Source organism: Nomascus leucogenys, chromosome 16 (genome assembly GCF_006542625.1).
Source record: "Nomascus leucogenys isolate Asia chromosome 16, Asia_NLE_v1, whole genome shotgun sequence".
Taxonomy (NCBI): Eukaryota; Metazoa; Chordata; class Mammalia; order Primates; family Hylobatidae; genus Nomascus; species Nomascus leucogenys.
The window spans coordinates 57,900,183-57,923,874 of record NC_044396.1 but is presented as its reverse complement, the minus strand read 5'-3'; the positions used below and the strand labels follow the sequence as shown (position 1 = coordinate 57,923,874).

General features: G+C 39.0%; 1 protein-coding gene and 1 long non-coding RNA gene across 6 annotated transcripts in view; one reads left to right on the top strand and one right to left on the bottom strand.

Annotated features, from left to right (window-relative positions):
• LOC105740264 overlaps positions 1–23,692 on the top strand; it is a 290,190-nt gene that overhangs the window by 253,700 nt on the left and 12,798 nt on the right. Inside the window, exon 3 of the long non-coding RNA XR_001116309.2 lies at positions 17,465–17,582. This is a non-coding gene — a long non-coding RNA (uncharacterized LOC105740264). The remainder of the gene's footprint in view (positions 1–17,464; positions 17,583–23,692) is intronic.
• Positions 11,351–23,692, bottom strand: part of ZFPM2 (zinc finger protein, FOG family member 2) — a 480,290-nt gene continuing 467,948 nt past the window's right edge. For 4 of the 5 annotated variants that reach the window (XM_003256095.2, XM_030795004.1, XM_030795005.1 and 1 more), the window contains 3 exons: positions 20,800–21,006; positions 16,962–17,186; positions 11,351–14,854 (listed from right to left, as the gene is read on the bottom strand). In XM_003256095.2, the coding sequence (XP_003256143.1) occupies positions 12,363–14,854; positions 16,962–17,186; positions 20,800–21,006 (2,924 nt within the window). In that variant the 3' untranslated portion in view covers positions 11,351–12,362. The remainder of the gene's footprint in view (positions 14,855–16,961; positions 17,187–20,799; positions 21,007–23,692) is intronic. The other variant, XM_030795003.1, reaches the window with a different exon arrangement.

Sequence of the window (23,692 nt, the reverse complement as noted above, 5' to 3'; positions counted from 1 at the left end):
TTTAGTTTAATTAGATCCCATTTGTCAATTTTGGCTTTTGTTGCCATTGCTTTTGGTGTTTTAGACATGAAGTCCTTGCCCATGCCTATGTCCTGAATGGTATTGCCTAGGTTTTCTTCTAGGGTTTTTATGGTTTTAGGTCTAACATGTAAGTCTTTAATCCATCTCGAATTAATTTTTGTATAAGGTGTAAGGAAGGGATCCAGTTTCAGCTTTCTACATATGGCTAGCCAGTTTTCCCAGCACCATTTATTAAATAGGGAATCCTTTTCCCATTGCTTGTTTTTGTCAGGTTTGTCAAAGATCAGATAGTTGTAGATATATGGCATTATTTCTGAGGGCTCTGTTGTGTTCCATTGATCTATGTCTCTATTGTGGTACCAGTACCATGCTGTTTTGGTTACTGTAGCCTTGTAGTATAGTTTGAAGTCAGGTAGCGTGATGCCTCCCGCTTTGTTCTTTTGGCTTAGGATTGAGTTGGTGATGCGGGCTCTTTTTTGATTCCATATGAACTTTAAAGTAGTTTTTTCCAATTCTGTGAAGAAAGTCATTGGTAGCTTGATGGGGATGGCATTGAATCTATAAATTACCTTGGGCAGTATGGCCATTTTCACGATATTGATTCTTCCAACCCATGAGCATGGAATGTTCTTCCATTTGTTTGTATCCTCTTTGATTTCATTGAGCAGTGGTTTGTAGTTCTCCTTGAAGAGGTCCTTCACATCCCTTGTAAGTTGGATTCCTAGGTATTTTATTCTCTTTGAAGCAATTGTGAATGGGAGTTCACTCATGATTTGGCTCTCTGTTTGTCTGTGATTGGTATACAAGAATGCTTGTGATTTTTGTACATTGATTTTGTATCCTGAGACTTTGCTGAAGTTGCTTATCAGCTTAAGGAGAAGATTTTGGGCTGAGACAATGAGGTGTTCTAGATATATAATCATGTCATCTGCAAACAGGGACAATTTGACTTCCTCTTTTCCTAATTGAATACCCTTTATTTCCTTCTCCTACCTGATTGTACTGGCCAGAACTTCCAGCACTATGTTGAATAGGAGTGGTGAGAGAGGGCATCCCTGACTTGTGCCAGTTTTCAAAGGAAATGCTTCCAGTTTTTGCCCATTCAGTATGATATTGGCTGTGGGTTTGTCATAGACAGCTCTTATTATTTTGAGATACGTCCCATCAATACCTAATTTATTGAGAGTTTTTAGCATGAAGGGTTGTTGAATTTTGTCAAAGGCCTTTTCTGCATCTGTTGAGATAATCATGTGGTTATTGTCTTTGGTTCTGTTTATATGCTGGATTACATTTATTGATTTGCGTATGTTGAAGCAGCCTTGCATCCCAGGGATGAAGCCCACTTGATCATGGTGGATAAGCTTTTTGATGTGCTGCTGGATTTGGTTTGCCAGTATTTTATTGAGGATTTTTGCATCAATGTTCATCAAGGATATTGGTCTGAAATTCTCTTTTTTGGTTGTGTCTCTGCCAGGCTTTGGTATCAGGATGATGCTGGCTTCATAAAATGTGTTAGGGAGGATTCCCTCTTTTTCTATGGATTGGAATAGTTTCAGAAGGAATGGTACCAGTTCCTCCTTGTACCTCTGGTAGAATTTGGCTGTGAATCCATCAGGTCCTGGACTCTTTCTGGTTGGTAAGCTATTGATTATTGCCACAATTTCAGAGCCTGTTATTGGTCTATTCAGAGATTCAACTTCTTCCTGGTTTAGTCTTGGGAGGGTGTATTTGTCGAGGAATTTATCCATTTCTTCTAGACTTTCTAGTTTATTTGTGTAGAGGTGTTTGTAGTATTCTCTGATGGTAGATTGTATTTCTGTGGGATCGGTGGTGATATCCCCTTTATCATTTTTTATTGCATCTATTTGATTCTTCTCCTTTTCTTCTTTATTAGTCTTGCTAGCAGCCTATCAATTTTGTTGATCTTTTGAAAAAACCAGCTCCTGGATTCATAAATTTTTTGAAGGGTTTTTTGTGTCTCTATTTCCTTCAGTTCTGCTCTGATTTTGGTTATTTCTTGCCTTCTGCTAGCTTTTGAATGTGTTTGCTCTTGCTTTTCTAGTTCTTTTAATGTTAGGGTGTCAATTTTGGCTCCTTCCTGCTTTCTCTTGTGGGCATTTAGTCCTATAAATTTCCCTCTACACACTGCTTTGAATGTGTCCCAGAGATTCTGGTATGTTGTGTCTTTGTTCTCATTGGTTTCAAAGAACATCTTTATTTCTGCCTTCATTTCGTTATGTACCCAGTAGTCATTCAGGAGCAAGTTGTTCAGTTTCCATGTAGTTGAGCAGTTTTGAGTGAGTTTCTTAATCCCGAGTTCTAGTTTGATTACACTGTGATCTGAGAGACAGTTTGTTATAATTTCTGTTCTTTTACATTTGCTGAGGAGAGCTTTACTTCCAACTATGTGGTCAATTTTGGAATAGGTGTGGTGTGGTGCTGAAAAAAATGTATATTCTGTTCATTTGGGGTGGAGAGTTCTGTAGATGTCTATTAGGTCCACTTGGTGCAGAGCTGAGTTTAATTCCTGGGTATCCTTTTTAACTTTCTGTCTCATTGATCTGTCTAATGTTGACAGTGGGGTGTTAAAACCTCTCATTATTATTGTGTGGGAGTTTAAGTCTCTTTGTAGGTCACTCAGGACTTGCTTTATGAATCTGGGTGCTCCTGTGTGGGTTGCATATATATTTAGGATAGTTAGCTCTTCTTGTTGAATTGATCCCTTTACCATTGTGTAATGCCTTCTTTGTCTCTTTTGATCTTTTTTGGTTTAAAGTCTGTTTTATCACAGAGTAGGATTGCAACCCCTGCCTTTTTTTGTTTTCCATTTGCTTGGTAGATCCTCCTCCATCCCCTTATTTTGAGTCTATGTGTGTCTCTGCACGTGAGATGGGTTTCCTGAATACAGCACACTGATGGGTCTTGACTCATCCAATTTGCCAGTCTGTGTCTTTTAATTGGAGCATTTAGCCCATTTACATTTAAAGTTAATATTGTTATGTGTGAATTTGATCCTGTCATTATGATGTTAGTTGGTTATTTTGCTCATTAGTAGATGCAGTTTCTTCCTAGCCTCGACAGTCTTTATAATTTGGCATGTTTTTGCAGTGGCTGGTACTGGTTGTTCCTTTCCATGTTTAGTGTTTCCTTCAGGAGCTCTTTTAGGGCAGGCCTGATGGTGACAAAATCACTCAGCATTTGCTTGTCTGTAAAGTATTTTATTTCTCCTTCACTTATGAAGCTTAGTTTGGCTGGATATGAAATTCTGGGTTGAAAATTCTTTTCTTTAAGAATGTTGAATATCGGCCCCCACTCTCTTCTGGCTTGTAGAGTTTCTGCTGAGAGATCAGCTGTTAGTCTGATGGGCTTCCCTTTGTGGGCAACCCAACCTTTCTCTCTAGCCACCCTTAACATTTTTTCCTTCATTTCAACTTTGGTGAATCTGACAATTATGTGTCTTGGAGTTGCTCTTCTCGATGAGTATCTTTGTGGCATTCTCTGTATTTCCTGAATCTGAATGTTGGCCTGCCTTGCTAGATTGGGGAAGTTCTCCTGGATAATATCCTGCAGAGTGTTTTCCAACTTGGTTCCATTCTCCCCGTCAGTTTCAGGTACACCAATCAGACCTAGGTTTGGTCTTTTCACATAGTCCCATATTTCTTGGAGGCTTTGTTCATTTCTTTTTATTCTTTTTTCTCTAAACTTCCCTTCTTGCTTCATTTCATTCATTTCATCTTCCATCACTGACACCCTTTCTTCCAGTTGATCGCATCGGCTACTGAGGCTTCTGCAATCTTCACGTAGTTCTTGAAACTTGGCTTTCAGCTCCATCAGCTTCTTTAAGCCTTTCTCTGCATTGGTTATCTTAGTTATACATTCATCTATTTTTTTCTTGATGTTTTTAACTTCTTTGCCATTCGTTTGAATTTCCTCCCGTAGCTCGGAGTAGTTTGATCATCTGAAGTCTTCTTCTGTCAACTCGTCAAAGTCATTCTCCATCCAGCTTTGTTCCGTTGCTGGTGAGGAACTGTGTTCCTTTAGAGGAGGAGAGGTGTTCTGCTTTCTAGAGTTTCCACTTTTTCTGCTCTGTTTTCTCCCCATCTTTGTAGGTTTTTCTACTTTTGGTCTTTGATGATCATGATGTACAGATGGGTTTTTGGTGTGGGTGTCCTTTCTGTTTGTTATTTTTTTCTTTTACCAGACAGAACCCTCAGCTACAGGTCTGTTGGAGTTTGCTAGAGGTCCACTCCAGACCCTGTCTGGCTGGGTGTCAGCAGCGGTGGCTGCAGAACAGCGGATTTTCCTGAGACCACAAATTCAGCTGTCTGATCATTCCTCTGGAATTTTTGTCTCAGAGGAGTACCTGGCTGAGTGAGGTGTCAGTCTGCCCCTACTGGGGTTTGCCTCCCAGTTAGGCTGCTCGGGGGTCAGGGACCCACTTTAGGAGGCCGTCGGCCTGTTCTCAGATCTCCAGCTGCGTGCTGGGAGAACCACTACTCTCTTCAAAGCTGTCAGACAGGGACATTTAAGTCTGCAGAGGTTCCTGCTGTCTTTTTGTTTGTCTGTGCCCTGCCCCCAGAGGTGGAGCCTACAGAAGCAGGCAGGCCTCCTTGAGCTGTGGTGGGCTCCACCCAGTTCGAGCTTCCTGGCTGCTTTGTTTACCTAAGCAAGCCTGGGCAATGGCGGGCGCCCCTCCCCCAGCCTCGCTGCCACCTTGCAGTTTGATCTCAGACTGCTCTGCTAGCAATCAGTGAGACTCTGTGGGCGTAGGACCCTCCGAGCCAGGTGCGGGACACAATCTCCTGGTGTGCCATTTTCCAAGCCCGTTGGAAAAGCACAGTATTAGGGTGGGAGTGACCCGATTTTCCAGGTGCCGTCTGTTACCCCTTTCTTTGACTAGGAAAGGGAACTTCCTAACCCGTTGCACTTCCCAAGCGAGGCAATGCCTCACCCTGCTTTGGCTCGTGCATGATGCGCTGCACCGACTGTCCTGCACCCACTGTTTGGCACTCCATAGTGAGATGAACCCGGTACCTCAGATGGAAATGCAGAAATCACCCATCTTCTGTGTCGCTCACGCTGGGAGCTGTAGACCAGAGCTGTTCCTATTCGGCCATCTTGGCTCCATCCTGACAGAGCCATCACTTTTGAAAAGGGTGATGGCTCCTGTCTTCTCTTTATATGGCTTCTGTCTATCTCCTCTCCTCTACCTCCCTATTGGCCAGAGTATTTCAATACTTCCCCACAGGAGACTGAAAAACGATCCCCAAAGATATCAGGTCCTAATCTCTAGAACCTCTAAATGTGCCTTGTAGGACAAAAAGATCTTTGCAGATGTGATTTACGATCTTGACATGGGGGGATTATTCAAGATTATCCTTGTGGATCCTAAAGGCAATCATTGATGTTCTTATAAGAGAGGCAGGAGGAAATGACAGACAGAAGAGGGGATAATGCTACCATGGAGATAGAGACTGGAGTGATGTAGACACAAGACAAGGAATGCTGACAGTCACCAGAAGCTAGAAAAGGCAAGAAAGTATTGTCTCCCAGCGACACTGAAGGAAGCACAGCCCTGCCAACATCTTGATGTCAGACTCTTGGCCTCCAGAACTGTGAGAGAATACAGTTTTGTTTTTTTCAAGTCACCAAATTTGTGGTAATTTGTTATCACAGCAGTCACGAAGAACTAATATGTTCCTTTCTCCCTATCTACAGAAAATATTTATGTTAGATTTATATACACTAGAGAGAGTGAAAGTGGCTAGAATTTTAGCTATTGAGTTGAGTTATTCTGTTCCATCTTAGAAGGAAAGATACAAGTAGAAGATAAGAAGTTGTGATAAGAAAACACAGCACCTTTCAAGCTAAGCTCTCAAGGCTGGTCTATGCCAGTTGATTGTCTATTCCTACTTTGCTCAGGTCACATTTTCCAGACTCCCTTGTCAGGTGATGTCTGGCTTGCTTTTGCCTATGGAAGACATTGGTTGGATATTAAAAGACAGGAAGAAAGAAGCAGCTCTTGTTTTCTGCTTTGGATGGCACCTCTGGTGACAGGAGCAGCAACAGTGGACAATAACAGATTCCTATGAAACTGGTACACTCCAAGAAGTGGAAGCAAATGCCACCCCATCTCCAGCAGTCTCAGTGCTACAGCCTTCAGGGGCTCTGGATTTATCAGTGACATCGATGTTAGTTTGGACTCTAGAGATTCTTCACTATCAGCAGGAGTTTGGCCTCCTGGCTTCCTACAAAGCTATAGTGTGATAGATCCAACAGCAACATGATAATCATTGTTTCTTGGAAATACCATTTTCCCTCTTGCTCCTCCAGTCTTCAGAGTGACGACGGGTTCCTGAGGTTCTCAATCCCTTTCAACTTCCTCAGGCTATCCAACACTTTTGTAACTATTTCCCTATATAGGGTTGTGTGTTTGACATACTTATGGCAGATACTGACTTTACAAGGAAGGAGATTTTTATATATGCATGTGGTTTTATTTTCCTGCAGTGGTAGTGAAATAATGAACATGCATCCCCATATCAAAAAGCAATGGTTTGAAAACTATCTGGCAAATTATCCCTTTTCATTAATTAGTTAATTAGATCAGGTTCTCAACTAGTCATTTACTCCTTCATGCATTATTCATGCATATATTCATATACCAGCTGTTTTCTATCTCGATTATTCATTCATAAATCCATTCAGAAACCCTTATTAAGGGTCACCATAATGGATCTGTACCAGGTACTAGTTACTAAATTTGTGACTTATTTCACTCTTTAATATCCAGTCCTTTGTTTACTACTTTATGATAATTTAGCAGGAGCAGAATACAGAAATGGCTTATATTAGTTCATGAAATTAGAAGTTGGAGTGTTTCAAACCCACTGAAAATTACTAAGCTCAGCTCTATGCACAAGTGAGTATAAAATAATTTCTGAGTCTTAAATGTCAATAATTTAATATTGACACTTTTCCAAATGAACCTTATAAAGGTTTGGTGTTAGAAAATAATGTTGAAGTTAAAGCTGAAATACTTTGGAGATTGTTAATTATTCTTGCATCTGTGAAACTAAAAATATTTCCTACTTGTACATTTTCCTTATTATGTGATAAGGTGACCCAAGTTAAGATCATTTGAATCCTTGATAATTAGAAACTGGGAAAAAATCTTTAAAAAAATCTATAGGGAATTTTGGCTTTTAAGAATAAAGACAATTTGTTGTGGGGAATGACCATCTTTAGTTATGGGAAACCCACCATTTTCAGTCAACTTATATTTATTAACATTACTGGGTGACAGGAACAAATAGACATGTTTCTGAATGAAAATGTTTGAGATATGGCAACTTCAAGAACTTCAACCATTCTATAAATTAATAGAAAAAATTTGCTTATGAAATGAATAGTTCTTTTTGTTTTTCCTTTGTTTTCACAGTTTTCATTAGAGAAATGTTTCCAAGTATGGATTTAAATTACCCTTTGCCTGTACTTTCAACTTTTTCTCATTGACCTATTTTATATGTTTTCTTCTTTAAGCACTTTCTCAAAGAAAATGAGAAGAGGCCTCAAGGGCAGTGAATTCACTCTGTAAATATATCGGACTGACTACTGATGCCTGTTTTTAAAATATGCAGCCCTTGGCCTGAGTGTCCTGATGACTTGTGGAATCTAATGTGGTGTGGCTAGAAGGATAAGATGGGGGCACCTTAAAGGGGTCAGTATTAAGGCAGGAAGTGAGTATTCCGTAGGTGAACTTGTGACTAGGATGAGCGAAAAACTGCTTCCCTTTGGGTTCTACTGTGAAATTATGACACCTTAGCATGAGAGGTGTGGATCCACTTATGGTGCAGAGATTTCAGGTGGGTCATCCTGTAAGAAAGCTGGGGGTTAGATATAGGTCACTGGAGTACTTGAGGGGGTATCCTGTACATTGCTTTACTCTTCTATCTTTCCTGAACTTTAAGGAAATACTGATGGACAGTGTTATTAAGAGTGAGGCATGTCTGATGCTGGTGATTATGTGGTAAGGGGAGAGCAGTATCTCTTCCCTTGAAACCTGAGTGTGAAAGCAGCGGTCCTTACCTGGAGAAGGTGGTGGTGACCCCCTCAGCCCATCCAAGAGCAGTCTCATAAGGGTTGCCACACTGGGAAAATCTCAATAGCTTATTAGTCCATATTCTAGCATACAAGCTGGTGGGGGCTTAAGTCATTGAAATTTCGGCATTTAAAGGGAAATGTTGCCTTGCTTTCAAGTCACAGATTGGAGACCAAGACATTTGGATAACATTGATATCATCACATGCCTTAGTCTTTGCCTTCTGTTTTAATGAAGGAAATAACATGGTGTCAGCAGGTAATCAGAGGGCAAAACCCAGGTATCTGATTCTCAATTATTAGCTTTATAACTTTGAGCACTTAAAATCTCTGACCCTTGGTTTTGCCTGAAAATAAGAGAGTTCTCACTGGCTGAAAGGTTTTCAAATAGTGCTCACAGATTCCGTAACAACTTGATTTTCCATTTTAATTTCAATATTAAAACACATATGCTGAATTATTTTAAATTATAGTAGTTTTAAACACTCAAATGTGTTACATATTAGGAAGAAGCACTTGAAAGACCAATTATATACTAAATTCTGCTGCCAGCTTAATTAATTTTGCACACAGCTTCCCACTCTCTCTGTTTAATTCAAATGTTCTCCATTGTGGTCAAGGGAAAACAACACAGAATACCCTAGGATTGTTTTGTTAAAAAACAAACAAACAAAAAAAAAATTGAAAACTAAGCTATTCTCATTTAGTAGGCTTTAGGATTCTATAGATGATTGAAATACCCCAATCTGAAGAACCGATATAAACCATTGTTCTTTTTACTACCTTCAACTAGATTACTCAACCGACAGTAATATTCTGACCTCAATGTTTATTGAACATGGGACATTTTTTAATCAGTGTGGGTTGAAGATATTTGACTTCTTCTTTGATTTCATCTTCACTAACTTGTACCAAGTCTTGTTGGTTACTCATTAATTCATTATGTAATCTTGTACCCACACTTGTGCTTCTCCATTCACCTGGTACAGGCTCTCATTTCCCCCCCTCATTTGAAAACAGCACTATGGCCTTTCAAATAAGCTTCCTCTGTGTAGCTTCTAGACCTCCATACTTACTCTATTACCATTCCTAAACATAGTTTTCATTTGATGACCTATTTAAGAGGCAAAGTATAAGGCAAGCCCATAAACCTTAGTCTGCCACTCAAGGTCTTGTGATACCAGATCCCTATTTATACTTCTATTTTCTTTTTTAAATTCATTTTTTATTATTTAGAGATAGGTATTGCTACATTGCCCAGGCATGAGTACAGTGACTATTCACAGGTGTGATCATAAGGGACTGCAGTCTCCAACTCCTGGGCTCGAGCAATCCTCCCACTTCAGCTTCCTTTTCTTTCCAATCTAAACTCTCTTCTTTTGAAAAATTTTTACTCACTTCTCACCCTCCTATGCCAGTTGCATTCCACTTTTCTACTGTAACATACAGTGATTGCCACATGTAGAAATACCATTTTCTTCCTCTACACTCTCCAAGGTCTAGTTCTGATCCAAATGTCACTACTTCAACCTATGCTATGTTCTTCTTTCTGTGAACAGCTATACTAGAACTTACTTTCAACTATACAAACAATACTTGAACTAAACACCCTTTGGATACACTGTACAAATATCTCAGGGCAACCTAAAGGTAGGCTTCCTTACCATGGTATCCACCTCTCTAGAACCTACCCTATTTGTGCAGCCTGTCCCAACTCTTTCATCCCATATTGGTTTCCTTTTATCTTTTTGTTCTTTTACTAGACTTGGTCTCACTTATCCTTCATATTTTCTTCTAATTTACCTTTCAATATTTCCCAACACTGTTTGCATATTAGAACCACCTGGACAGGTTTTATAAGGTATAGATTCTCAGAGCTCACAGGCTTGAGTGTTTCTTTAATTGATCTAGGGTAAGGCCCAATGTACAAAACTATATAAATAATTATTGGCATTTTTAAATGTTCCTTAGGCAATTCTAATGAGAGAAGTGTTGAGAAGCACTAAATTGAATCAAATCATAAGCTCTTTGAGGAAATAGTCATGTGTTATATGTCTTTGCCTTCATCCCCTAAATAGTGGATACAAGCCACGCAATCAATAAATATTTGTTGGTTTGGCTAATTTTTTTTTCTTTCTTTCTTTTTGAAGAGGAAAGAGGATGAAAAAGATTGGGGAAGAAAGTCCTCTTAAGAATACTCAGCCCTACCAGTTCCACTCTGCGCACCACAAAGGTCTTTCTGAACATCTCCATTGATCCCCAAGGATCTGATACTTTACTTTGAGAGATTCCTGTTACACACTATTAAGCACATTAGTTCTGTTCACCTCACTGTTTAATCACTGACTGAAATGGAAGGCATCAGTTAATGCCATGATTTCAATTCTGAAAATAGTTATTCTCAACAAGCAACTGGAGAAATGTTTTTGACAACACAGTATTTTTTTTGTTTTGTCACAGTATTTGTATGTTATGCTTAAGGCCAACATTTATGTTCATTATGTTACCAGATTCAATATGGATGAACAATAGTGCATCACAACCTATCTGTAAAGAGTGTATCTTAGCCTCAAGTGGGTAGTTGCCTTTCCAAGTCAGGCGATTTCTAATTTTGCAGGAGACCATCATGTCTGCCAAGTAACTCTCAATGCTTCTGGCTGGCCCATTAGGCCCACATTTTCTGCTCTCCACTCACCCTCAATATGCAGACTCCTGAATTATACAAAGGAGATGTATAAAATCAATCTTTTATGAATCCCGAGCACGAGATTGGCACATCTTTACTCATCAGAGTGAGTCACTTTACCATACCATGTCACCATTCCTCAAAATGCAAACCTCTCTCTCTGGTAAACTTCATCTGAATCTTGGGCGCATTTGACCAACATTTGTGTTGATTCTTGTGCATATGGCTTGTAAGTTTTGTAGACACGCATGAAATTGCTCTTTATCCGTGCTGCAGCGATGATGGGGAAAGGCAGACAGAGAGATTCTGCTAATTATACATAGTTATAATGAAGAACTTTTCTAGTTTCATGGCCTGGAGCCTCTAGTTCATTTTAATAGAGCAAGTTATATTAATTAGGTGTATGTAAAGGATAATCTTTCTTTTTACTGATTTGTCATTGTGTTATTACAGCCATTCAGTGCCATTTTGAAACTATTCTCATCCCAAAACATAGATTTAGGGTTTCTCTTCTATTTTAAAGGGAAAAAAAGTATGCCAAACTTCTCCAACAATCTGGAATTTTATTCCATCCATATACATGCATAGTAACAACATTTGTTGAGAAATTATTTCTATCAGAAGTAGAACATTATCTTTGTGATCACCAGGTGCAGTATTGCTACTCTTATATTTAAATAGATCTTATATATGAATTAAATTCATACTTGCAGCATTGAGTTTAGGGTTTCGATTTAGACTGTGCCTTTCAAAAGATAAAACTGATTAATACTACCTCATGACTTACAATACTGCTTCCAGTAATTTTGTTCATTCTTTATAAAGTATTGCATTTAACAGCAAAGGTTTAAAAATTGAGACAGAGCTGCATCAGCGAAAGAAAATACAAGTACTATACAAGAAAAAAATTGCCATCTTCATTTAACATACAGGTTTAGGATTAAGAAAATGGACGGAAACATACAGCTACATACAAATGCAAAGCCTAATGACTAAGAAACTGTATCTGCTAAAATATAAAGTGCAAACGGAGCCTGATTATCCAAGAATTGAAATCTTAAGGCGAACTTATAGCATGTGTATTTAGAACATCTTTGCAAGTTATATTTTAGCATATACATATATCTGCAACAGCATATAAGAAAAAATCAAGATACACGAGTGCTTTTGAAGCTATTTCTAAAATGCTTTTCTGTATTGTTTGTGACTATTTTCTTTAAAAGCTACTATACAGTGCAAACCATATGTGCTACACAATAACTATACAATAACATTACAAATGACTTTAATATAAAGTTTTTAAATAAAAAATAACATAACCACAGCTATGAATACTGCTGGTAAAATAAATTAATTTTTTTTGAAAATGGCACCAATAATACACTTTACTAATGGACTGTAATGAAATTACACCTTAAGTCTTCAACTCAGCCATAATGAATTATCTCCTGATTGCCCAGATGTAATTCAAACAGCTTTTTTTTTTTTTTCTGGACTGGTTAGAACAACATACTAAACACTGATACCAAAGGTGACTGATATTTATTTAGTTAGTTCATTTGACATGTTCCGCCGCATGTGATGAGCAATAAAACTTCTTGTGAGTTATAAAGTTTGAAAGGTTGTTGAACTGGATATCACACAGCCGGCAATATTTCCCACTGGTTGGAGCCTGGCTGGAACCATTCACACCTTTTGCTATACTAGACAACTGTTCCTCTGCTGAGGGAATTCCTGGTGAGACATTCTCATTGGCAGCTAATGGGTTCTCAGAGATCCACGAGGGAGATTTGTGGTCGTCTTCATGCTGAGGATTCTGGGAAATGTTCTCTTGCTGTGGGTTGGCAGCAGGTCTCTCATCTTGTTTCAGTCCACCATTCACTATTACCATTCCTCGATTTTTGGGCAACAATGGCAGAGAATCTTTCTTCAGCACAGCACACCCATTTGAGGAAGCCTGGCCTTTAGGAGATTCATTTTCTGCATTTGTGCTTTGCTCGATGTCAGTGTTATGGATGACAAGAGAACCAGAAATATAATCACTTGGCTTGATTCCATAATATGGAGAAAGCTGGTCGGCTCCTTTTGCTTTCTTTATTGCTCCAGGGTAAAGGCATTGTGGAAGAAACAAATGTCTGTTTTCTTCTTTTGTAGCAATGAGCTGAGCGGCTTCACTAAAGACCTTCAAGCCTTGCAGGGTTGCTAGGTGGGATGAAAATAAGTTTCCATTGGGGGAAGGCTGCTTCAAATTCCCATTTTTCTCACATTTTATTATGCTTCTTTCGTAGCTGACATCAGGGCTGTTTCGTTCGCTTTCTGGATTCGGAAACACTTTGCCGTCCAGTTGACCCAGGTCATTACGCTGATGTGCAGTAACCGGGCAGAAATTCTGCTTGTGAGCCAGATAGTTTTCTACCTTATTGAAACTGATCTTGCACACGGTGCACTCGTGATAGTCCAGCAGCCTTTTGGGAGACGTGGTCGTCCGCTCAGACTGAGATAAACACTTTTTGCTGAGATCTATGGGCACGTCCATCTCTAGGCAGGAAACATTGGAATGAGTAGTGTCACATTTGGAAATTGGAACACACTTGTTGATCGTCAGAGAAGTTTCCAAGTGCTTAGAGACAATTCCTGGAAAGATATCACATCTTGGGTGGTAGCACTCTCCTAGCCCTTCTGTGGGTTCTTGAGTGGAGGTACAAGGATTATTGAGGTTGGCTACGTCAAGAAATCTCTGCTGAACCAGTGGAGGCCTTTGTTCCTGCTCAGGTAGGCACATCTCATACATCTTTCTGCGCTTGCGTGTGCGCATGGTTCTCTGCATGGCAGGCACTTTGTTGGAAGCAGACCTCTTTAGTGGAGGGTCGTGGCGTGTAGCACAGTAATACTGTTTGTGGACCATGTATGTTTCGTGCCGGCTGAAGGTAATGTTGCAAGCTTCACAGGTAGTCTTATTTGGGTCACTTTCCCCATCCACTAAGGGGACACTGGGATTTTTCACATCAACAGGTTTTCCATTAATTTTGTCATCATTGTTACTGGAGGTGGAGAGCTTCTTAGATTGAGTGGAAAAGTCCTTGTCATGGCCCTTCCCATTTGGCCCAATTAAATCTAAGACAGTGGAAGAATTGATGCAAGATGTTTGAAGAAGTGGATTCTCAGGATCAGCCGAATGAGCAGCTGGGTTGAGAAGGTTTATGGAGGTTTGGCCAGTGTTGGGACTCAAAGCTTCAGGCATCTTTTCTGACACACTAGGGAACTCTGGGGACTTAGCCATCTGCTGCCAACGGCTGCTGCAGTAATGCTTTTTGTGCACTAGATAATTATCCAAATTATTGAATGTTATGTTACACTCAAAACAAGTAGCCCCCTTAGGCATCAAAGGGCTGTAAATGACGGGAGGGTAGCTACTACTGCCATGCCTCAGTCGCCGATGCACCAGTTCAGACATCTTGGCTAAGATCTCTGAAGCTTGAGGGACCATGGTGATATCTTGGGGGAAAGAAAACTGAGATAGGAAAGGACCCACAGGGAAAGAAGGCCCAATATTAGGCTGAACTGGAGATGAGGCAAGTCTTGGGCTAGAGGGCTCAGACTTTATTTTTGTGTAAGAAAAGCTTTGTTTATTTGTTGTAGGCTGTATCTCTGGTCTCTGGTTCGTGAGAAAGAGCTGAGTCTTTTTCTCACATTTGTCCAACTCTGTGTCAGAGCTTGCATCTTTAGTCTGCATGGCCTTTTGGCTCTGGGGAAGTTCGCTTCTGGTCAATAAGTCTGCGGCTGGCTGTAAGCTGTCTTCGGTTCCACTTGGAGAGTGTTCCATGTCACTTTCTCTGGGAAGTTTGCCGCTAGGGACATGGAGTTCCTGGTGCTGCAATAACTCCCTCTGAGTCTGGAAGCCGAAATGGCAGTGATTACATCGGAAGGCAGCTTGAGTGAGATGGGAGAACAGGTGTTGGTGAAAGTTGATCACAGAATCAGCAGTGTAGCTACAGACGGTGCATTTTAGACTAGCACCAGGGGGCAGGAATTCTTCCATTTTCACTCCTAGAGAGACATACAAAATAAGAACAATGAGAAACATGTGTGTTGGTTTTTGAATGACAGGGACGTTTTCTAATGACCTAATGTTTGCAACACAATAGGAATGAAATCTTTCAGAATTTCATTCGTGATATTAACTGTTTTCTTGTGACATCTCTTACTGTGTATGATAATAATAGTAGCACTTTATAGTTTTCAAAGTACTTTCATGAATATTATGGTATCAAAGTGGAATAAGTGTCACTGTCTCCATTTTACAGATGAGGAAACATGCTGAAGGAGGCTAAGGGAATTGATTATGTTAATAAAGCTACTAAGTGATGAAGCCATGCCTAAGCCTCGGATTTTATAACTACTAATCCAATAACCTTACTATAACATTAGCCTCTACATTAGGAATAAGTGAGCATTCATTAGGGTTGCTATTGAAAACAATGCAAATCAAATAACTCTCAGTACACTACATATAGGTTATATTCTAAAGAAGCCAAATAGAAACCATTTTGTAAAGTAATTAATAACATCTTAATTTATATTAATATAAATTTAAAATTTTATGCAGTAGTTTTGCTGAACATAGTTTATCTCTATCCAGGGCTGATATTTAGCTGGTAGACTAATACAGTCTACCAGTACACTAATATAGTCATTTCACATTGGCATCCATGCTGATTGATCACTGCCTATTTCTAGTCCATGATTAAATATTTTGAATATTACCATTGACTGTGGTGGGTAAGCATCACTAAAGTTGACTCTAGCTCCCATTGGTCAGCATATGGTAAAATCAGGCTTGGCTTATCCCCTCTGTACTCTGGACTACAATAAGACTGCCTTTTATATTCGTAAGCTGAAAACATGGCAGAGGTACCTAGTCCTGTAGTCATAAAAGGGGACTACCTATCCTTGTCTCTTTCTCCTTAATGAATCCAATACTCATTTTTTTTCCATTTAGCTGAAAGGACCCCTGTATTCTGTTCTTTTTGTTTTGTACATGACCTTACTCACCATCTGAGACAACCAATCTGTTTCTGCTTCCCCTGCTTTATTATCTATATGAAGATCATTTGTAAGGAGAGGAAAGAGGATGAGCAGAAAGGAAATTACCTGCTTTTACAGGTTCAAAGACAAAAGCTTGAACTGTACTAGAGCACTGGAGGTTAGAACAGTAGCTTAAAACTCAACATGTGTTTGTTTCCATTTTAAAATCATTTAAGCTAGGCAAAGACCACTAAGATAGTCACCCAGAGGTGTCCTGCAAGGTTTGTATTACAGGTCCTGAAAAACTGTGATTCTCAGTCCCTAGTTTGTCCCATGCAAGAATGTACCTAAAATTATTTAAAGTTAACAGAATTCTGTACATTCGATTCAATTCATTTTTTAAAAAATATGATAATTAGAATGCTATGAAATGAAACTAAAAATAGCTGGCATACAATTCCAAATTAAATGGGAACAGTTGCCACCTTGCTATTAAGAGAGGGCCTTAAAAAGCTTATTTGTTTTCCAGCCCATTTTTTCTTAAGGGATTTTAAAACTTAGTACTAAAAGTAGTTTTATGTCATAAAAACCAGCTAAGTGGTTATGATGCATCTTTTGGAAGTCAGAAATATTTTACTCATCCATATTTAAAAGTAAACATCCCTGAATTGTAATTTTAATTGGATCTATCAATAGAGTCGCTTTATTTCAATTCAGCAAACACCTATATTTATGTAGCTATTATTTCTTCCCTACCATATAGGAAACACTATGGTCAGTTTCCAAGATTGCTTGACACTAAATCAATAAATGACAATATTCAAAGGGTATTGAGAATTTCTTTTGAAAATAATGTGCTTTTTTAAAACCTCAGTTGAAAACAAATAGAATGATTTGGCCTGTGGTCAGAGCACTGAATTTGTAAGAAAAGAATTCAGATCCAAGTCCTTTGAGTAAAATACGCTGAGTATAAGTGGCATAGGATCACACTGATTGACCCAGAAAGTTTGATTTTGATGTTATAGATAGCTACAGATAGACAGATATAGATGTATACATGTAATGCATATATATTTATAAAAATAATAGAGTCTTCTGGAGCAACAGAAGAAACAAAAGGGGCATTTACCACTGTGTGAATTCAGGTGCATTTCTAGAGCTCGAGCATTTGAAAAGCTCTTGGTGCACTGTGGGAAAGGGCACAGGCTGGAAATCTGATGGGCACTGTCTTCATTTTCCTCTGACACCAGAGCAGCTTCTCTTTGCCTCCCACTGCAGTAGTACATCAAATGGGCCTGCAGATTCCGCTCACTCCGATACCAGATGCCACAGGACTTGCAAGGGAATATATCCTCTGCAGGTAAAAACACAGAGACACATTTGCTGCTGTCCATTTGAAACCAAACGTGGGTAAAGCAGCATTTAGTTAAATTTTTCTCAGACTCTGCTCTCAGGTTCTTAACTGGGCAATCAGATGAGTAACAGTCTTTAGTGTTGTTCTATAGTATAGGACTCGACTTTTAAAGAAATATTGTACTCTGCAATTTAACTTCCCACAGACTCTGGAAAGAGGCGACTCCAACATTTAAAACACAAGATATTGATTTTATTTTATTTTATTTTTTGTGACAGATTCTCACTCTGTCACCCGGGCTGCAGTGCAGTGGTGCGATCTCAACTCACTGCAACCTCTACCTCCTGGGTTCAAGCAATTCTCCTGCCTCAGCCTCTCAAGTAGCTGGAATTACAGGTGAGCGCCACCATGCCTGGCTAATTTTTGTATCTTTAGTAGAAACAGGGTTTCTCCATGTTGGCTAGGCTGGTCTCAAACTCCTTACCTGAGGTGATCCATCTTGCCTCAGCCTCCCAAAGTGCTGGCATTACAGGCATGAGCCACTGTGCCTGGCCTAAGATATTGATTTTAAATTGTATTTATGGTTAGAAAAAATGTAAATTATCTGATTGATTAAAAGGTAAGAATATAAGGGCTGAATTAATGTTAGCCCTGATGCCAACCCCTGACACCATTTTTTTTTAACACTAAATATGGAGTGGCTACTATATGCCCAACTCTGTGTTGGGCTGGGTATAAAACAAAATGAAAGATGAAACAGCTGGCCTTAGGAAGCATACAGTCTCCTTGGGTTGATGGACATGTGGCCAGCTAATTACATTACAGCCTAATTACTGTTGTGATGGAAGTATCTGAGGAATGCCCCGGGGCATGGAAAAGAGGCTGATGGCAGGAGTGGAGGGGAGGAGATTAGAGATGGGCTTAGAGGGAAGATGATGAGCTCAGCCTGAGCTGAGGTGTGAAGGATGAAATTAAGCTGGTTTGGTGGAGAAGAGGGGTTGGGTCATCCTGATCAAACGAGCAGCTCAGGGAAAGCCTTGAGAGCCTGAGAGAGGGGCTGAGAGGCTGGGAGGCTGTTCTGTACTGTTGAGGCAAGGAGCATGATAGGGCTGGGAGAGAAGAGGCTGTAGGAGGCAGGGATAGACTGTGAAAGAACTGCAGACTCTCAACAAGTTTTAGATTTTGTCTTAATGATTATGAAGCATCACTGAATCATTTTAAGCAAGATACTGACATAATCAGATATTGCATAATCAGAATCAGCAATGGAATCTAGTTTTGAAGGTAGTGGATTTGGAAGAAAGACTTTTGACTGGTGGGAGGCAACTGCAGTACTCTAAGAGAAACACAACAGGGTTTGGGCTGCAGCTAATACTGGTACCATATTTATCAGGTCATGCTATGATGTGTCATGTTCATGTGTTCACTCATGGTAAATTTCTCCATGTGTGTGTTTTTCCCCCTTCATCCACTTATAGGTGAGGAGACTGGTGTTAAGTAACTTGCCCATCCATGGCTGCATCAGTGGTTGAAATGGGATTGGAATCTGGTCTTAATCACTCTTCCATAATGCTTCCATGGCAAGGTGGCAGAGAGGAAGAATTATGCTGAGGAAGTAGAACTGACTAGAAGTTATGAACAAGGCTTGGTGATTAGATTCTTAGATTCTAGAATGGATGAATAAGGCTCTGCTTTGCTCCCAAGCTTCTGTGTCAGTAATGGCTTCATTCATCTACACAGGGAACAGAGGAAGGAGAGGTGATGTCTTCAGGCTAGGGCATGTATAGGGTGACTAAATCTGACCTTGTATTGTGCAAACTCAGGACTTTTGTAGAGAAAGGGGTCACCGTCCAGAGGGATGCCAGATAAAAATATACAATGGGACTAAGCCAGGCAAACAGTGGCACATGTTCACGTTAGACATGTGGAATCTGATATTTCTGTAAGAAATACAGAAGAACATGGGATAAATGGCAACAGAGGCCTAAAACTCTGCAGAAACGGCTGAACTTATCATTTGTGAACTGTTATTTATGGTTGTTGGTGGAGCCCATGGTAGTGAAGGAGATGGCTCAGGGAGATCACATTAAAGGCAATAAGGAGAAAAACTAATGATCAAATTCTAGTGAAAGGGAAGTAAGGATAGCAAGTATAATACAGAGTTTCAAATTAACATTTAATTTTAAAATTATATACTACTACTGTTTATTATTTAACCCTTCCCTACCAAGTTAATTTCATTTACATTATTCATGAGGCCACACAGTTTAGTAAAGGGTCCACTTAAGCAGGATGAATTTAACTCACTAATTTCAGAATGAAAGTAAAAGCTCTCTGCATCTATGCTAATTATTTGACATAAATGGTTGTCTTGCTACAGAAAGCAAATAGAGTACACTCTCCACTACAATTAGAATTAGCATCCATACATTGGAGCTTCCCAATAACATCAGATACTCCTAGAGTCTTTGGCAATAAAATCCTTTTGCCTCAAATTCAGGTTGGGCCCATGTTATTTCCGGTTCCTCACTACCAGAATCAAAGTAAAGATCCAGGAAAGAAAATAAAGATCCAGGAAAGAAAATAAATACATTTACCTTAAGGTAACTGGATTAAGGAAATCCAATAATACTAGCTTAGGTGGGAAGTACTATATCATTGATTGAATGCACAGTAATTTCAGACTCATCTGATAATTTCTTTAATCTAAAGGATGATATTACAGCAAGAATCTAATTACAGTTGAATATTTTATATTTTAATATCAAGACATCATTCCGTCTCTGGATTTCTTTTCTGCCTCATTCAGAGTCTCAGAGATTTTAAAGTATATTTTTGACTAGATACAATTTTTTGCTTACCTACTAACTAACTTCAGAATCTATTCTCCTATTAAGATGTGTCCGCTACTCTTGTTTTTTCATAGAGCTAGATAAAATCAGATCTGTCTAAAACACAGATCCTGGGACTCCAGACCACTGATTTTCTGTCATATGAAGTGTCATGCTGTGACACAAAAATACAAACTAAGTTCAATTATTTCTTTTTTACAAAATAAAATCACAAAGGTAAATTTGCCAAGGCCTACTTAAAAATTCTCCATATAAAATGTTCTAAGCTTATCATGCATTTCTTTTTTTTTTTTTTTTTTTTTACCTTTTTGCATTAGCAGATGTCTTGATTTATCCAGGATACACTTCCTTTTTGTTAGTATATCTAATCAAACTTTGATTTTGTATTTTGTTTTTTTTTTTCAAGTTTTTAAGTCTACGGCCCTTAAAGAATACCAAATTTTTTCTACTGTAGAAGCATTAATGAAAGGTGCTCGCCTTCTCACAGCTAAGTAGCCTTGAATATTATTCAACTCATGTAGAATATCAGCTTCGTGTGTGTGTGTGTGTGACATTGAAATGGTTGGAGTTAAGGGTTCTTTCTATACTCCCAGGACAACTGACCACACAGACACAGACACACACACACACACACAAAGATAAAATGAAACCACAACACTGAAGGAAAAAGGTCTGTTCCTGGTTTCTTGTCAGTAGACATTTTTTTCTCCCATAAATTCCCATCACCTCTAAAGCTGGGCTACACAGCACTGAGCACTTACTATTGACAATAGCTGTGGGCAAAATAGAAGCCATGGCAGCTTGCTGAGGAAGCAGCTGAATTGAGTCCAGCAGGCGTGCAGGGTACATCCCTTCTGTGAGAGTCATCTGACTGGCAGCTTGTAGCCTTGAGTCAAAATCCACCACAAAGGCAATTAGCTCTTCACCCTCAGAGATGGCCTTCGTAGTTGTACACCAAAGTTGACCCCCTATTAAGAAGAAAAAAGAAAGAAAAAGATAAAATTGACATAGGATGCTTGAGTCTGTTGTACACTAGATTGATGTCCATAGCAACTTCTCATGTTTTTCACACTGGTTTCTACTGGAGTGGAGTGTTTGATCAAGGCAACAGCTGTGTTCCTCTTGCCTCCTGTGTGGAAAATTGTGCTCCTTGCATTAAATGAACTGTTTAGTGGCCAGAAGTAGGAGGAGACTAAGAATCAAATACAGTATAAACATAATTTGTAGAAATTTTTGTCAATTGTTTGCTTTCCGGGGCTTGCCTGAATCAGTAACCTTACTAGTAGATTGGGACAGTACCTAAAAACCAGCATAGTAGGGACCCAGCTGCTGAAATTTATTTCATATGAGCATTTGAAGTTATTCTTTCTGTATTTTTTTTTTTTTTTTTTTTTTAAGACGGAGTCTCGCTCTGTCACCCAGGCCGGGGTGCAGTGATGCGATCTTGGCTCACTGCAAGCTCCGCCTCCCGGGTTGACGCCATTCTCCTGCCTCAGCCTCCTGAGTAGCCGGGACTACAGGCGCCTGCCGCCATGCCCGGCTAATTTTTTGTATTTTTAATAGAGACGGGGTTTCACCGTGTTAGCCAGGATGGGCTCGATCTTCTAACCTTGTGATCCACCCGCCTCAGCCTCCCAAAGTGCTGAGATTACAGGCGTGAGCCACCGTGCCCAGCCTTCGTTCAGTATTTTATGAAAGTAAGAAATTATTTATCTCCCTCCTTCTTTCTCTTCCCCCCATGAAATACTTCCATCCTATCAATACCAATGCCCAAACTACAGAACAAGTAAACAAAAACTCCTAAAATCTAGAAAATTCAAATGAAATTCAGGTAGTTGTACTCTGCTATGTCTGCTACCATTTTTTTGGCTGAATGATCTTTACTTATATAATATTCCGTATAACGTAGCTTCTTCATCTCCATTTACCCTGATTGAACTTCCTGAAAGGAAGATATGCCAAAAATCCTTTTCAAAAAGGCTCATTTAAATATTTGTTTAAATGAAAAGAAATGTCTCTTCAAACACTAAGATATACTCTGGCACTGCACTTCAACGATCACATGTTGTGCATTAAAAAGAAAAATTAACTATGCGAGTACATCTAACGTATTGGAATGTGATAGCGAATGCTCGTTTATTTAACATGTTTAGACAGGCAAAGCACTTATATTTTGTTATCTACACTCTCAGGCCTAGATATGTATCCTATACAGTTATGTCTGAAATAATGTAGCATACTTGATATGTTATAAAGCTCTTTTTTTTTTCATTGTGTATAGACTGGAAGGCTGTGTATTGCACTCATTAAGCAGCCAAAACTTGTACCCATTTTGATAAGTCATATTGCTCTGTTTATCTTTCAACATAACTGTCTTTTCAACTGCACTTCATTTTTTCCACCCTTAGAGCTCATGGTTTTTAAACAACTTGTGGTAAAAATCTGGTGGAAAAGATAACAACAGCATATGATATGGCAGAGTTGCACAGAAGAATCAGAACATTGTTTTAGAGAAACATTGGGCAATTAATTAAGCCAGCTGATTAAGTTTTAAAGGTAAGGAAACAAAACACCATCTGTGAGAGTATATGATTGCTAAAAAAATAAAGACTACAGACCCCAAATTTGTGTGAAAGTTTCAAAGTAACGAATATACTAAAATGCTAGAAAACAACTTTACTTTTCACGAATGTATCTGAAAGCATACAAGTTTACCACAGTTGAATAAAACAGATTCATTTTGCTTTGATTTACTTCTTTTCAAACAATAGAAGCTAAACCATATCATGTCGAAATCAGAGGAACGGTGAAAGTGTTGAGTGGTGGTATTTCTGCTGTTCTCCCCCCTAGAAGGCTTCTGCGATTAGCTTCTATGCCTTCCTTCCCTTATGGGCATTCAGATCCAAACTACTTGCAACTGTAGACAAGGTAATCATTTAATCATTTGCACCTTATCTTTCCACTGAACTACAGTTTATTGAGGCTTTGTAACGGAGAGATAGGGGAGACAGCAAGAAACCACAATTCAGGTTTAGTTCATATGGTCTTTCAGAGTCACTAGACTTCAGTCATTAACTTTACATTATTGGTAAGTCCAGCTATGTGTACCTTTCACAAAAGTAAAGAAAGAGTTGGACTCAGGTGCCCAAGAGAAATTGAGGTTTTAGAGAAGATGCCCAGCCACAAATAATCTTTATCAATCACTGTGGTAAGCTATAAGATAGGATGACTCAAGAGTATTTATGCTCAAATTTTGAACCAAAAGATTTAGTAAATAAGTAAAATTAAATTCAAAAATACTAACTTCAAATAAAAGTGAAGAAAAAAATCGTTTGTATGCATCATTAAATGACTCAGCAGTTGTAATGTTTTCAGATGTACCCAATAATGTTTCAAATTTTATTATCTTTATCACTTTATCTCATTTGATGGTTTAGTCACAGCATATCATTCTAAAAGGCTAAATTGTACTGAAAATGTACTGTTGGACTTGAGAAAGTCAGTTATCTTTGGATTTAATCTTTCAAATTATTCATTAATCAGCTATTATTCATTGAAATCTCTGCTGCATGCTAGGCTGGGTGCTATGGCTTCACATGCAGCTCTACAATTAGAATACACACATATATGCAAATATATTACAATATCACATTA